The sequence below is a fragment of the Acartia tonsa genome, chromosome 7, assembly GCF_053477335.1.
Source record: "Acartia tonsa isolate MP-2025a chromosome 7, ASM5347733v1, whole genome shotgun sequence".
NCBI lineage: Eukaryota > Metazoa > Arthropoda > Copepoda > Calanoida > Acartiidae > Acartia > Acartia tonsa.
In genome coordinates, this window is record NC_137266.1 from 8,993,920 (window position 1) to 9,010,842 (window position 16,923).

Sequence of the window (16,923 nt, forward strand, 5' to 3'; positions counted from 1 at the left end):
ACTCACAATAAATTTAGTTTTTTTTCATTTAATGCTACAAATAAGAATAAGAAAGGTTGCTTATAATACTTGGAGTTTTTTTATGTGTTATTTCATATTTCATCATGTTTAAAACTTTGATGAAGAAAAATAACTTAAAGGGCTAATTTTTTATAAATACTCCTATAATAGACAGTCTAGGAATTAATGTGAATCTACAAATAAAAGCCAAGTTATTGTCTAAATGAATCTCATTTAGATAATTTTATAATCTCAATAACTTTTGGGAAGAGAAAACTTATCTATCTATAAAAGAATGTGTAAAAAGCCAGACATAATGTTTAGATAGTTAAGCCAGATTTAAATTAAGAAAAAGTAAAAAAAAGATTATTCTATATTTTGTTGAAAAATGAAACAAGTTTTTATTTTCTCCATTTAGGTATAAATAGAATTACTCAACTTTTCCAATGGTTTTCTTCAAAAACTTTACAGAAACCCAAGTATAGAAAAATTTGTCAGTTTCCAATTTATATAGTCTGGACCAAATATTAATATTCCAATGGGGGGGGGGGAGGGTAATCATATAATATTACTGCAGTCTGACCATTTTTTTCCTAAATATGCTTGATACTTACTCTTTTTATGCATAAAAGATAACTATTTAAAGTTTTTTTTATGGCACAGATGAAACCAAAAGAAAATTTTAAAATTATATGCAATTCATGCAATTTATACACAAAAGCACTAATAGAATGGAATTTTCATAAACTTTTTACTTTTATTACAGAGATTATTATGAGAACTTAAACTTTTTTTGTACTCTTTGAATTTCTTTTAAAAAAATTCAGTACACCTGTATAATATATCTTTATTTTAAATTTCTTATGTCATATTTTCAGGTGAATAATGTTTACATATAACCTTATATGATATTAACTAATATATTTTTTATTCAGGGAGTAAGTGAATTTTTAGTGTTTTTATCCTCAAATTGTAAGAAAAAAACCCTAAACACAATATTTTTCTTGTATTGGTTCAATTTAAGATTTTAGTATGACTATCTTTTATTAGTCTTTCCTTTCCCGTCTTACACGTTGGCATCTTTGAATATACTAAAGTACAAGGGACTACCAGGATTATGGCAAAAATTTTTTACACAAATTTTCTTCTAGTCCCCTTCCTTTATTTTATCCTTTACATTAGTTACCAGTATTTCCAAAACTTTTCCCTGAAAAACAATTATAAGGAAAGCAGAATAATATACTCAAGTCTTAAATTGAACCTTGTATATCATATTTGGCTAGCTTTCAAACAACTTTTAAAAATAAAATTTCTTTTTTTATGAAGCTCTGTCTCAACCTATAGATTTTTTCGGATCATATTTTTCAGGATATACATATTTTTTATGTACCCTAACATCAATTTTTAATTTAATCTTAACCTGTTACATACTTTTTATGACAAAACTAATTTACAACGTATTAAAATGGAGAAGAAACATTTTTACATTGCTATGCTTTTTTTAGAAATAGTCCAGTGATATCATTAAAAAAAACACATTTTATTTTTTTTATGTATAATCTAACTTTTTGTAATAAATGCTTATCTTCCAAAGCTTTTGTTAAGTCTAAATGAGAAATATACTATTATTATTTATTTAGGTACTGCAAAGGTAAATCAACAAGCATTATTTTTTAATATGCATTTTTGCTTAGTTTTTGTTATATTTTGTTTCTAAAGCATTTTTCAATATTTTTCATTTATTTCAACACTTAATTAATTGCTGTAATATATGTATGCCGTAATTTTACAATATCTAATAGATTTTATGCTTTAGGTTGATTCTGATTCTCTGGCAGCTAAGGTAAAGAAACCTCCTTGTTAATATCTTTTTAAAAAGCTTTGGTTAGTCAGCTAACAGTGTATCTAGGACAAGCGTTCAAAATAAAATACAATATTTGAATTTGGCAAGATAAGAATAATTATAGGTCACCTGAAATTCTTATTTCAAATTGAAGGAGAAACCTTACTTTTTTTTACTGTTGTACAATTTTGGAATTCCAAACAGTTTTTTTTTCTGGGTGATATATATCTGTCCGATTTTTGGCAAACAAGTTAAAATGTTCATTTTATATTTATAAGTGAAAAATGTAAGATAATAAGGTTGGAAAAGGCTGAGGACTGAAACAGAAATACATCCTATTTCATTTGTCTCGTCTTTTTATAAAAAACTGCCTTTTATGTTAAAATTTTTTTGGTTTCTTGAAAAAATATTTTATATTATATTCTGCTTTAGGTTGGTTTGTTGCCTGAGGATGTGATTATTTCTGTGAGCAACAAGAACATCAAGGATCTTTCTGTTACAGAGGTATTTGCAAGTCAAAAAATGATAATTAAGAGTTATTTTTAGCATTGTATTATAGACAGCTTTCTGTGGATATTAAAATAATTTAAACCAATTTTGTTAGCCACAAGAGTCTTATCTAACAAAACTTGTATTAATGTATGATTTATCGCAATATTTGTGGAATAATGTCTGTGATTCAAAGCTTTTCATTATTTTTCACCATGGCTGAGAACCAATTTCTATCCAGCTGATATTAGTTAGTTTCGAAGCCATACTGGAATTTTTTTTTTACAGATATGGAAATTTATTGACAAAAATTGCAGTATATATTGAAGTATATCAGTATATTATTTATTTAAAATTTTGTAGCTTGGGCATTTATATAATTAAGAATACAAATAGTATTACCAATAAGATAATCACCAAACCTTTCTTGGACAAAATATCAAAAGCAATGACAAACTTTTATTGTAGGGTGAAGATTTCATCAGAAGTGCTGGCAATCATTTCCAAATGGTTATTGAACGGTAACATTTAAAATAACATGCCTAAATTTATTTTTTAGTACTTCAAAATATACCAAATGAGAAGTTTTATTAAGAAGCAAAAGAAAATGTCTAACCGTTATTTTCAAATAATTTTCTAAGAAATGTTTATACCCAGTAACAAATTGCTAGATAATAAAACAGCTTATTGGTAATTTTATATTTTTAAAGAACCATACTTCAAATCTGTATTTTGATTAAACTATCTATAAAATGGAGATTATACAGTTAAAAGATTGAATTTGAATCTTAATAAAGAAAAAAGTTTAAGCAAATTAAAAGTTATGACTAAATCAATATGAATGTATTTAGCAATTATTTTTCACGACATTATTTTTGGTGTGCTTTGGATTATGAAGTTTTTTTCATATTAATGAAATATTAAAATGGAATGTAACAATACTTTTTATGTTTAATCTGACAAGGTTGAATTAAGACATTATTATTAAACTGTTTAGTATGTCTAATAAAGCATGTGGATAGGTAAAAACTATTTATTGCTTACATTAAATTGCAATCAAGCCAACAATTTCTAGAAAACTATAATTCTACAATCTTTAGCTTGTTTTAATTTTCAAATATTAAGTAAGAACAACAATGATAGGCTTTTAATAAAAGTTTAATATCATGTAACTGCTGCTAGAAAGTGCTTTTTATTATTATCAAAGATCCTATTATTTACACATAAAGGTTTGCAAAGTATATTTGTCTAATAGGTTGTTATTGCTTTAAGGAAATATTGAAAATCTGTTATTACTATAGCTTGTCTAAATATATATAAAAAATCTTTTCTTCATAAGAAAAATATTTTTACTCTCCAAGTTTGCAATGCATTTTATCGGTAAATAAAATTTCATTTTAAACTTTTGCTTGAGTTTGTATCATATTATTACATCTTTTGACCTATATTTAAAAAAAGTTTAATTTTATATTGAAATTTTGTCACAAAAACTTTGTTGTAGAAAAGTGCAAATTTTATTATAAAAATAATTTTAAGAGTCTCATATATCTTAAAATCCATACAGTGGTAATGATGCCCCTGGCAGAAAAATCTCCTTCGAAAAATCAGCCATGACAGTCAGCTTGAAGTTAGGCGGTGCGGCAAATCATGCACCGGTGGTTGAGAAGGTTGATGAGGCCTTCATCAGCAACAATCCTCATGATGATGATGTGGTGGATAGGTATAATGATGATAAAAACAACCATATAGCAAATGAACAACATATACATACACATTTTTGAACATTTATTACCATTAGACCAACTAGTTATAGACTTTGATTCAGATTAATAATTAGAAATTTTTTTCACTTTTATCCTTCTTAAATCTTTCTTTAGATTACATACCTCTTTATCTTTTCCAACCTTCTACATACAATATCAACAAATATTTTGAGGCATGCAAAATGGCAAGTATTTTGGTTTAACTATTATTATTTCAGGCAGTTTGAAGATTATTAGATTTTATTTTGAACCAAAAACACATTTGATACTCTGCTTAGTTGAGATTACAACATATATTGTATAACTGTTTTAATTACGATTCATGAAAATATTAAAGAATATTAACAATATTCATTGCAATAAGTGTCCAATGTTTTACTGAATATTCTAGAATTTTAATCCCAGGTGACCTAAATGACTTTAATATAGCTGACATAAGAAACCAATAAATAATCTTAACATTTAAAACAAAGAAATGATAATAAAGCATGAATATAAAATAAGAGCTTTGCATTTTGTTTCTGTCATTTTTGTGTGTTATTTAGTGCATGATTTTTGTTTTGTTGTTTGAATGGTAAACTATATCGTACATAAGTATAAAAATACTTAAAACATTAAAGTTACTTGTGTATTTTTAAAACCTGTGTTATAGTAACTGAAGAAAACCAAGGCTTCAAATTTAAATGTTTAAAATAATATTTTGCTTATTGTAATATAATCTTACAATCCCAACAAAATACATATTTACATATTTGAGTTTAGAGTTTCTTTTGTGAAATAAAGTTTTTGTTTGTCTTCTCAAATCTTATTTGAATTTTTATGAATACAAACCTATTTGGATAATTCCATTTCATAAGAAGAAAGGTTGAGATGTAGGGAGTAAGAGATATACTTTTTATACATAACATTTGTGATATTGATGCAATAAGTACTTAAATCAATATTATTTTAAACTTTTTATAATCAAGAAAGAAAAAGATGTCTAATTTCTTTTATTCAACAAAAACTTAAAGGAACCCTGCAAGAAATACACCCCTTTAACTGCTGAAAGACTGCAACGAGTAGACCCTATACCCCAATTTTAAAGGCTCCAGCTTCAATATCAAAAAAATTACAGACATTTCAAAATGTTTTTTTAGTACAATGAAAACTTTGAAAGATTTTCATTGCTTATGATAGAAATTTCAATATTAAATTACGTTGTCTAGAAGCAAAATTAAAAGCTTCTTTTTGTCATAAACTTAGGCTGCCAGTAACTGATAACATTTTTACAATAAAAACACCCATTTTCATAGTCAAAATCTCTTTAAAAAATTCGGTTTAAATTAAATCTGTAAGCGTAAAATCATAGTGGGAAAAAATGAAACTAATATAAGTAATACAGATGCTCAGCTGTGATTAGTTGTTCAGCGGACTCAGCCTTCTGATTGGCTAGAAATCCTAAAGGCTGACATTCTCACACTACAGTAATCTCACTAAAACGCAAATTAAACTGATTTTTTTTAATGTTTTTGACTATAAAGAATGGTGTTTTTATCAAAAAAATATTATCAGTTACTGGCATCCTAAGTTTCTGCCAAAAATAAGCTTATAATTTTCTTTTTAGGCAACATATTTAATAAATTTTTATTATTAGCAATGAAAAACTTTCAAAATTTTCAGGCGTTATCCTTATAGAATTTTTTTTTCAATTTTAAAAATTTGAGTCCCCCCCAAACAGAGAACAACTATTTTAGGTTAGGTTAGGTTATAGGCTTTGGAGCCAAGCGCTGCAGCTATGCAGGCAAGGGGGCCAAGCACTGCGGCTAGGTAGGCTAGGATGCTGAGCGCTGCGGCCAGAGTTCATAGTTCTGTCAAGGGGGGGGAATACTCAAATTTTCAAAATTGAAAAAAAATTCATAAGGAAAATTGCTTTAGAAATATACAAACCACATGTAAATTTGATTTTTTTTTATTACAAATATATTTGTTTTCTTTTATGTGCAATAAAGTATGCATTTCCAATTTATAATTCTAAATCACATTTTTCATCTTGAACTGTTTGTACAACTTCTTGGAAATATCCTATAATATCTTTGATTTTTTCTCTGTTAAATGAATAGAATTAAGTACAAATATTTTTTGGGAGTAAAAAAAAGCCAATTTAATAATATTTAAGTTGACACATTTTCTGGTGAGGTAAATGGATAAAAATTGCTTTTTCTTTTCTTTTTTACCATGTTGGTCTATTTATTTTTTTTAGGTTTTAAACAATTTAAACTTTATTTTTACATTTTTTTTAAATCTTAGAAGTTTTTTCCTTACTATTTAATTATACGAGTTATTTTTTACAAACCTTTATATATGCTGTTTTTCAGAACATTCTTAAATGGACTTTTTTAAGGAAATAATTCAATTTTAATTGTGAAGCCTTAGTTTTCTCCTTATTTTTAAAGTATGACTAAATATTTTTCTTCATGTTTATAATTTTTAGTCATTCTTAAAGTTGTCTTGTTGTCTGTGTGTTTCTATAAATAAATACTTCCTTGTTTACTCTATACTTAAGAAAATAGTTAAACATACCACAGTAAAACATTTTATATTACAGAGTTTTAGATTTTACATCAAATACTGAAATACTGCTGTAGAAAGAATTAACAATTCATGTCTTAAAAGAATTCTAAAGTGTTCATACAAAAATAGTATTTTTATTTAGCATATGCATATTATCAAGCACATTTACTTAAAACCTTAAAACATTAGGTATTGTATGTTGCTCATAATAGTTTTTAAATTTTCTTCAAAAATTGTTTTACCCAATTAAACTGTAATGTATGACCACAGTCGAATTTTAATGTCTGTAATATCTAAAATATTCTGTTTAATTGCCCACAGTCCCTCCACAAGGCTGTAACTTTCAGGGATGTAAGGGAAAGCAGGGATAAGATGAATTCTATCTTTGTAGCTCTGATATATTTTATTATTAACAATTTATTGTTTATGTTTTGAAAAAAAATTTAAATTATTAAACTATTTCTTTTCTCCTGATTACTTGAAAAAAATATCAGGGAACATAAAACAGGATTAAATATCATTTTAGAATTATAATATTCCTCTAACATAAATTCTCATATCTAAATTTAATATAGAAATTTAGTTCAGACAACCAATATTGAAAATAATTGATATATAATTACTGTTTTAGAGGGATGCCTAAGAAAGTGAAGACTAAGCCAGATAACATGGTAAGCTTTATAAATAAATTTTCAAATTGTGCCTTGAGCTTAGGTGAGTTATAACTATACTTTATTGTAATCTTTATAGATAGTATTTCTTTCTAATTTGGGGGATTTTTGTTTCTTGTAACATATTTATTTTAATTTAATTATAGCTACTTTTATTCAACAGGGTTAGAGAAAAACAAAATAAAATATAACATTCATAACTTGCAATTTATTGCTACAGTAAATCTTGATACTTTTTTATGTCAGAGATAGAGGGAATAATAGGTTGTTTACTACACTAGTTCCCAAAGTTTTTTAATAACGTTTTCTTATTTGTTTGACTCAACAACGTTTTAATGGATTTTGATTGGTTGCTTTATCAAATTGAGTGTCCAAACGTTCCAACTAAAAATTGTAATCTATACACGGGGTTGTTATGTGTTTCAACATTGGGGATGTTCATCAATTTACCGAACATTGTCTTATCCCTCAGATCCCAGTTTCTGTGTACTTTATCACTTCTCTACATTGCAATGTGCAGAAATTTATCTTTTTCAAAAACATGTACAAAACTATTTCCTACTTGCAAGAGCAAACAGAGATTCTTGAAAGGATTAGGTATAACTGTAAGAATTTAAAAAAATGATGTATGATGATAGTCATAGTTTTCCAGTGTTTTGGCTTAAATAGTCATTGGTAGAACGTGACACTTTTGTAAAGCCACTAAAGCTAAAGGTCCATGTTCAAGCAAATTATACTTGAGCTCACTTTTATTACCCCACCCTCTCCTATCATTATTTAATATGAAAATAAAACAAAATACAGTGATGATGAAGTTTTTCTGTTTTTGACTAAACTTCATGATATATTATCTAATACAACTTAAAAGTTGTTTCAATGCCTATAATCCTTGGAAGCAAACATATTTTATCAACTTCTTTTGTGAAGAGGGAAACGAACTGTAAATATAATAATACTTTTTGTTATTAAATATATTTCACCGCTATGTTTCACTTTTATAAGAGCATCTACTATATAAGTTAAGTTTTGAATAGCAATTTTAAAACTAATTAGTAATAGCTTTCAATGAGTCAATTTAGCATTAATAAACCACCTCTCTTTTTAAAAAATAATTGAAGATAAGCAGGGTTCTCAGAATAGTTATTTTTCTATCTATTCTATAACTTCTGGGGGGTACTTAACCCTGTGGGGCTACCAAGTTCCCAATATAACCTTACTGGCCGAAAAACCACCTATATTTTCAATTTATTTTAAATACTTTGAAATTTATTATTAACTGTTTCCAAAAACTTGAACTTTTTAGTTAAATCAAATTTAACATTTTCTTTCATGTTTACTTTTGTTTTACAATTGGCTTCGCCCCTGGAGTATGCTCCTACCCATTTTGTATTTGTTTTAGTGAATAAATTACATTGAAGATATGTAGTAGGGGGACGGAAGGGGGTAAAAGTGCATTTTTACTTGGTTACTTTTTTTAGCAATTCAAAATGTAATTCAAATGCTGATTTATAAGATAAATGACTGATTTTACTTTATCCGTAGGTCTATCAGTCAAATTAGAGTTATAAATATATATAAAAAAAACATAAAAATACGTTTGAAAGGTTTTTAATATTTCACGTACATTATTAAATCAAACATGAAAAAAAAATGATTTTTAAATATATTTTTTAATTCTTTCTTTGAAATTGAACTACTTTTTATTATTTTTTCTGTAGTTTTTATTAAAATTTTCAAAGTAAGATTCATACAATGAAGCTAAATTTATATACTTTTAAAATTGATTTAATCTAATAACAACAGATGCTTTCAATGATATAGTTTTTTTGGCTGTTTCATAAGAATAACTAAAAATATATGTCTAGAGTCTCTTAAAAATCGTATCCCCATGAAAATTTAGAATATATTGGAAATTTCAACAGTATCAATTTAAGTTTTTTTTTAAACTGACAGTAAGAGTTATAATTAAGTAATTTTAGTAGAAAAATATAGAGATTATAATTTTATTTTCATGGATACTCTATTCTCGATATAAATGATGTTTAATTTGTCAACCATTTTAATCCAGTGGAAATAAATTGAAGCCGATTGCGTGCAGAAGGGGTTTGTATTTACCTCTTTGGCAAAATTAAGGGATAGATACACCCACTAAGGTGTCTACCCCTTCACTATACCCCTTTAGTAAATACAAGGGGGATGTTAAAGTAACAAAGCCACACCTTTCTTACATTCAAGGGGGATATGAAATTTTTTTTTCGTTTTTCACTTTACTAATTTAGGGACACTCTTTTTACTTTTGAGTTGGTTAGTGGACACCTAGGGGGTGAATCCACTCCCATAACACTAAAAATAACCCCTCCTTGTTGTTCGTATTAAATTCTCCAAGATTTAGTTTAAGGGTTTGTCAAAACCCTCTACAAGTCACTAATTTAATCCATTCTGAAAATATATTTATACCAAAAATAGTTTTGCAGAACCTTTAATCTTTAAAGATTACACAAAAAAACTTATATGGTATCTTATAAGTTTACTAGCGGTTTCGCCCCTAGCCTCTAGGGGCTTTGCCCCAAGAGGTTTTATCAAACTAATTTTTCGTGTTTTAGATTTGTAAAAAAATTTAAAATTTTTTTGGGGGGGTTAGGGGTGTCCCACCCCCCAAGAAAATAGTTATAAACCTTCCCGGGACCTATGAGAAGCTACCCTGTAAAGGACAACCCGATCGGTTCAGCGGTTAGCGAGATCCTTCGCTACAAACAAACAGAAAGACAGACAGACAGACAAACATCGTTCTACTTTGTATTATAGATTCAACATTTATAGGTTTCGTCTGATAGCAAATTGTTTATAACTACCTCCCTCTTTTTCCAATCACTTTTTTCGTCTGCTAGCAAATTGTTTTCTATTACTTGGCTTTGTTAATAATCCCGACACCATTGGTTAATTTCTAAATACCCAATTGAGAGTCGAAACCACTTCCCCCTCTATTGTTTTACTCTAATGTTTGTACTTGTAAAATTATTATTATTAATGGTGTTGGAACTTAGCAACATAATAATACTCTGGAAAAAAGTAAAAGATACCTAGTTAATGTAAATGGCTTAAATCTGTTGGTGCTTATGTCTGAAAAATATAATCTTAATAAAAACCAATTATGTTTCTCCTTGTCTAAAAATATTTCAATATTGTGAGTGGTAAAACAAGTTTATAAAGAGTGTGTTATGTATTTCGCGTACTTTCTGTAAAATTGTGTTTTAGTGTTTTGTCAAATGCGCTTATTAAGTCAAACTGTTATTATTTTAGACCAAATGTATTTCTATGAAGTATTCATAATTTAGAATCGTTTGACTTAATAAGCGCATTTGACTCAACGCTAACGGCCAAATTACGAAAAAAAATACCCTCTTTTAGCTAAAGAATATTAGTTGTTTTGCTAATAAAACTTTCTAAGAATTAATTTTAATTCACAATGAGTAACTAATCTTAGCAATTTGTAGATTAAATTCATCCTCAATTATAATTTACCTTATATGATATGTTGCTATCTATAAGACAGTTTAATTTTTAAAAGCGAAGCTTTTCTATAATTAGGATTTGTAAGTCAGTCTGTACGTATATAGGTCACGGTTTGATCTTTTTTTTAATTTAGAGATATTAGAATAGTCCTATTGATTTCAAACTATGGATGATGATTCCTGTAACAAATTAGGTACGATCTAGATAGTCTATCAACTCTGTAATTATTACAAAAACGTCAATTTGTGCATTTAAATCATGCTGTTTTTTAACTGTAAATGTAATATGATTATCCTTATTATCTAATATTTAGAAAAATGTTTCCTAAGTCAACAAGGTAAAATACTGAATGCACCTTTATTGTAATTTTTTTTATACTTTAATTAATATTTTATCAAAACCAGAAGGAAGGACAAACGAACAATAACTCTGTAGGGTGTCATAACTTAGTAAGCATAACATTAATTTCTAAATCTAATCGAAATTGTACATAAATTTGTTGCAAAATTGCTTTAATATAGGATACAGTATAGAAGATATTTTGACTTTTAGAATTTTATTATAGAGTTGCCTCACTTATAATACTTTACCTTTTTGTCCTAAGAATCATTATTCCAAAAATGAAATGGAGAAGATAATGATATCATACAAAAAAATCATGTGAAAATGTAATAAAATCAGCTTTTTTGAATGGACATACGGACATTCTGGTAAGAAGTATAGAGTTGCTACGCTTTCTAAATGGTACCTTATTATTACAGGAATCACTATGCTAAGTTTGAAATCGATAAGACAATTATAACAGTGTTATTGTGAACAAGTATAAAATAAAGAAAAAAAGCACTTAAAAAAAATATGAATATTTAACTTTTAAGTTTTAATTTTAGGTTTTTTTTATATAAAACCAAATTTTGCATTATATTCCAAACTCCAAGAAGGTTTGATATTAACAAATCTTTTGATGCAAATTTAAATATTTAATATTTTTTTGGCTAAAATATCAATAGATAAATAAGTAAAAACCTAATATAATATTTTATTATAAAAACATCAAAAGACTTCCATTTAAATATACAAGGTTCTTCTTAGTATCTTTGTAAAGAGTTTCTTCAACACTGTGAAGAAACAAAACAGCCTTTAGCTAGTGGAGTGTACAGTGTCTTGACACCCCACCCCCACCTACCCCCCCCCCCCAAATTTTTTTCATTTTACCCCCCCCCCATTTAAAATTTATCCCTACCCTGGGGGTGCCGTAGGCACCCCCAACCATTTAGGAGGGGGTATTTACCCCCCCCAAAACCGAATTACCCCCCCCAAAATAAAAAGCTTGGACGCCCCTGGTTTTATGTATTATAGATTACAAGAGAGTGTTATTTTATTGTCAGAGGGGTGTATTCGTATCCCCAGTATTTCCACCCACCCACTAATTACTCTGGTAACATTCTGTAAAGAAAAAAAGTATACTTTAACTCGTAAATTGACACGCGACGCCCTTTTTTTCACAAAATTTTAAATATAAGGGGGGTGGGTCGACCTTTTTAACTTAACAAACCCCTTGTTTTAAGGGGTGTTGAGTCGACCCTTGTCAAACGGGGTATATAGGGGTGGACATCAATGGGGATGTAACTATCCAATTTTTGCATGCCTTATTACCATATCATTGCTTATTAAAATTACAACTAGATCTTTTTTTTATCCCTATAATATAAAGTAGAAAGGGGTATTTGTCTGTAGCTAAAGATCTCGAAAATGGCTGGTCCGAATGGGTAATTCTGTTCAGTGTAGGTTTGTACATGTCTTGGGGTGGTTTTAGGCTATTTTCCTGACAAATCCGTCCTCCCCTTGAGGCTAGGGACGAAGCAACTAGTTTAAAGATAAAGAAATAATTAACACTCATTTTTTGGTAATTTACTACTTTTTTAATAATATTAAAAAAGATATTTTTGATAATCATTTTTTGTCATTACTTTTTTATCCTAAATTGTAAAAATACCATCAAAAGTTTGATATGAATATAGAATTAGCAAAATCTTGGATGTGGATATCTTTACAGAGAGAGAGGAGACAATGGGCTGTTTATTACAGTAGACCCCAAAGTTTTACAATAACGTTTTCTAAATTGTTGGCTAAACAAATTTGAGGACTTTTAATGGATATTGATTAGTTGTTTTTCCAAAAGTCGTATAAACCACTAATTGCAATCTACAGAAGGGGTATTTTGTGTATTAACTTTTGGGATGTACATCAATTTATCTATCATTGTCTTATCCCTTTAAATCCCTGATATCTTCCGGTAAGAAACTATTTTATCTCTTAATTATGATAGAATATGTAATAAATGTGTAAGTATAGTTGTATATTCCAGACAACTACCTGGTCTAAGTCTTCTACCAAATTGCTTGTAGAGACTCTGCTAAGTTTATATTTCCAACACTGTTAGCTTATTCCAAAGACCTAACACTAAATCGGGGCAGGGTTCCAGCCCTTTGGGCAAAGTTGCATATAGCTGATGCCCTAGCTATATTCTTTAACTTTAATGAATAAAAAACTTTTAGTATTTCATATTTTAATCACCAAACCTTTATTGCTATTGAAATTTAAATATCAAAATATTTGTAAAAAGAATCATACAACGCCCTTATTTTAGTACATAAAGTAGTAAGGCCTTCTTGTATGCAGTTTAAGATCTCAATAATTACAGAACCGATTGGATTCTCCATTCTAGTTAAGTTTCACATAGATGGTTTAAGCTATTTTATTTCCAAATTTAATTCTTGGGATGGTTTAAAGTTATTTTTCTAAACCCTCTCACAATGTTCAATAAATGAATAATCTGACAAAGACCATAATGTGTTAAAAATCACCCATGTGACGTCATAAAAAAGAGAGATTATCCATCTCCTTTTTATGGATTTTCTTTCCCACTTCTCCTCTCATCTCCCTCATTTTTATGACGTCACATGATTTTTAACACACTTTGGTCAATAATCTTTCAAATATTTTCTATAACGAGCGTTGAAGTTTTTAAAACAATTATATTATCAAATACAGTAATTTTCACTTATATACAAATAGAATAAACTATTAGCTATTTTTATTTTGAAAATAAAATTTAAATTCTTTAATTGTAGTTAGATTAGGGTGTGTTAATATACTTGGGATAATTAACAGTTAGTTCTGCATTTCTCCTATTTTTTGTTTGTAGCCTTCATTCTCTGGAGTTTAGATGCTCACAGAGACTGGAAGTGAGAATCCTTTGGTCAATCTTAGATTGCCGTAAGCTTCGCGCACAGCCGAGTGTATTCTATGTTACAATACAAGCAGACCCACAATTCTTACATGAATGAGGAGCATGGACTAGGGCATGCAGGATTAAAGTAGCTTGACAAGTGGAATCCTAACTTCCTACAAATCTCCCTCCTTTTAACCTAGTGGTATCTCAGAGAAGGTTGCGTGATTATATTCTGACAAATTGCGACTGCATTGTCAACTAAGTTTTTTTTCAAATCTATGAGGGGACTTGATATCTGAATTTACCAACCATAACGTTGTGCGCTGACCACTAATCTATGGACATCCCATGCTTTTCTCCTCAATTTTACACCCGTTCCTGTGCACGCGCCTATAAAGAAGGAAAGATTTAAAAAAAAACACAGACAACAAAAAAGCAGGGATCGAAAGGGATAAGACTATGGCCGATAAATTATGTACATCCCCAATGATGATACACAAAATTACCCCTTCTTTAGATTACAATTAGTGGTCGAAACGTTTGGATACCCAACTAAATGAACCTACCAATCAAAATTAAATAAATTTACCCAAGGTTGTTAAGTCAATTAATAAGGAAACGTTATCAAAACTTTCGGGACTAGTGTTATACACAGCCCAATTTCCCCTCCCTCCCTGACAAAAAGAAAATTCAAATAAGATTACCCAGAATCCACACGCAAAGGTTTTTAAATTCCAAGAAAACTTTGTTCATAACTTAGTTATTCACATATATGCACAAGACAGACTTGGATTTATACAAATAAATAGATAAAAGTAACATGATATATGTCTGTATGTCTGAGTATCTCGAAGTTTCTCGCTAAAAGCTGAGCCGAAATGATTCTCCTTTTCAATGTAGCTTCTCATAGGTCATGGAAAGGTCATACCAAGAGAAAACGCCACAAGAGAAAAGATAAAAGAAGGGAGGGTAGCCTTTAGGGGCGTAGCCGCTAGTAGATAGATAAAAATAGATAGATAGAGTGAAATGGTGGAGAAATAAATATGATTTGTTTATAAGTTTTTCATATATTTGTGATAGATCACATATACATAGTACATACATAAGAAAAGCTGGCAGAAATAAAAATGTATAAGAACTATAAGTTAAGAAATACATAACAAAATTATATAACTATGTTAACCCATTGGATATAGAATAAACGTCAATATTATGACAGGGAAAATTGTCGTCAATTTAGGTTGCTAACAATGACATCCTTTATTCGTTAGTTCGTTTATCCACTAAGAGAGAAGGGTATGGGATAAAGGGGGTAGATGGAGGGATAGTTATTTTAGTTTAACTTTATTAGAGTACAAATTAATCTGGTGTTAGATCCAAGTGATAATAAATCCATTATTAACACAAACAAAAAGAAATAGTTTGTTAATAAAAAAGTTATTCCACCCATTTCCTATAAACATCAACAACTAACTTTTACATCCTTTACTCTTATATAATTGATCATTTTCACTAGATATGTTAAAGATATATTACTTATTACCCTTAGAAGCCTCTAGGGGCTCTTGAGATGGGGAAAGAATGATCCCTCCTTTCAATTTTAGTTTAAAAAAAACATTTTTTGTAGGGTCGATCTCTGTCTCAAAATTGTTATACACCTTCTCCGAGCCTATTGAAGCTACACTTAAAAGGAGAAATAGAAGACGATGAAAGTCCCTCAAAAAAATTCGGACGTCCTAAAAATGAGGGTAGAGATGAGGAGGGGAAAAGAAAATACTCTAAAAAAGAGATGGATAATCCCTCATTTTTATGACGTCACATTGAGCGACTTTCAGCGTCTTCGGAGAAACAAATTGGTTTAGCAAGATCCTTTGGTATACAAAGACGGACAGACATAGAGACATCCTGTCATTTAATATCAGGATAATACTATTTCTCGTATTTGAAACCGATAAATATCCGGTCCTCTTCCTTACGAAAAAAATATGTCTAGCATCGTATTAAAAATCTAAAATTTAAAAATTATTTATACATTTTATATCCGTGGAAAGGTGTTTATATACGATGCAAGGAATAACTGTTATTTTATTTTAGCCTGTTGATTTGAACAAGACGTACAACCGCAAGGATTGGAACTGTCCCTGGGTCAGGAAGGATGGCAGAGGCTTGAAGGTTGCCATGAGGTAGGATTCAGGGATATAAAGGGAAAAGACAAAGGGTTATAAATGGAACTAATTACCCCTGGAAGGATGACAGAGGCTTAAAGGTTGCTATGAGGTAGGAATCAGGGATATAAAGGGATAAGACAAAGTGGGTATTATCCTCTTAGGATTGTTTTTTTTTCAATTTTGAATTTTTTTGAGTTGGAAGTGATTAATAGATTCTTAAAAAAAGATAGTATATAGTAAGATATACTTTTGTAATAACAAATTAAAATAAAACTCAATTTCGTTTCTTAAATAAAGTAATTAAATCCTAATTGCCATAAAATAAGATAAAAGTGTATAGACAGATTATTAAGAAGAATAGAAGAAATACATATAGCCTACATAATGTATTGATAAGTATAGATGTATTGTATATCCCAGACAACTACCTGGCCTAAGTGCTGGGGACCTTTTTCGTCGGCTTAGCAATAGCTTACTGCTCTTTTAAAGAGACTTGGATGTGTTACTATTTCCGACGCTATTGGCTTATATTCAAAGACCCAATTGAAAGTTGATACAAGGTCCCCACCTCTTTGGTAGAGTTACATATCTATTTTTTTAATTTAATGCTCACATGGCAACAGTTAAATTCTAAAAAGTTAAGCAAAATTTGAACCCTTTCTTAACTGTATCAATGTATATGGTATACATA

General features: G+C 28.9%; 1 protein-coding gene across 8 annotated transcripts in view; it reads left to right on the plus strand.

The window, feature by feature from the left end:
- Positions 1 to 16,923, plus strand: part of LOC145324784 (uncharacterized) — a 138,800-nt gene that overhangs the window by 14,095 nt on the left and 107,782 nt on the right. For 5 of the 8 annotated variants that reach the window (XR_013881323.1, XR_013881324.1, XM_080167418.1 and 2 more), the window contains exons 5-10: positions 1,817 to 1,843; positions 2,276 to 2,347; positions 2,801 to 2,853; positions 3,897 to 4,052; positions 7,280 to 7,319; positions 16,159 to 16,247. Coding sequence is in view for 6 of the 8 variants with exons in the window: in XM_080167418.1 (XP_080023544.1) it covers positions 1,817 to 1,843; positions 2,276 to 2,347; positions 2,801 to 2,853; positions 3,897 to 4,052; positions 7,280 to 7,319; positions 16,159 to 16,247 (437 nt within the window). In the remaining 2 variants the exon portion in view is untranslated. Of the gene's footprint in view, positions 1 to 1,816; positions 1,844 to 2,275; positions 2,348 to 2,800; positions 2,854 to 3,896; positions 4,053 to 7,279; positions 7,320 to 16,158; positions 16,248 to 16,312; positions 16,342 to 16,923 lie in introns of those variants that run through there. The other 3 variants (XM_080167421.1, XM_080167422.1, XM_080167423.1) reach the window with 2 other exon arrangements.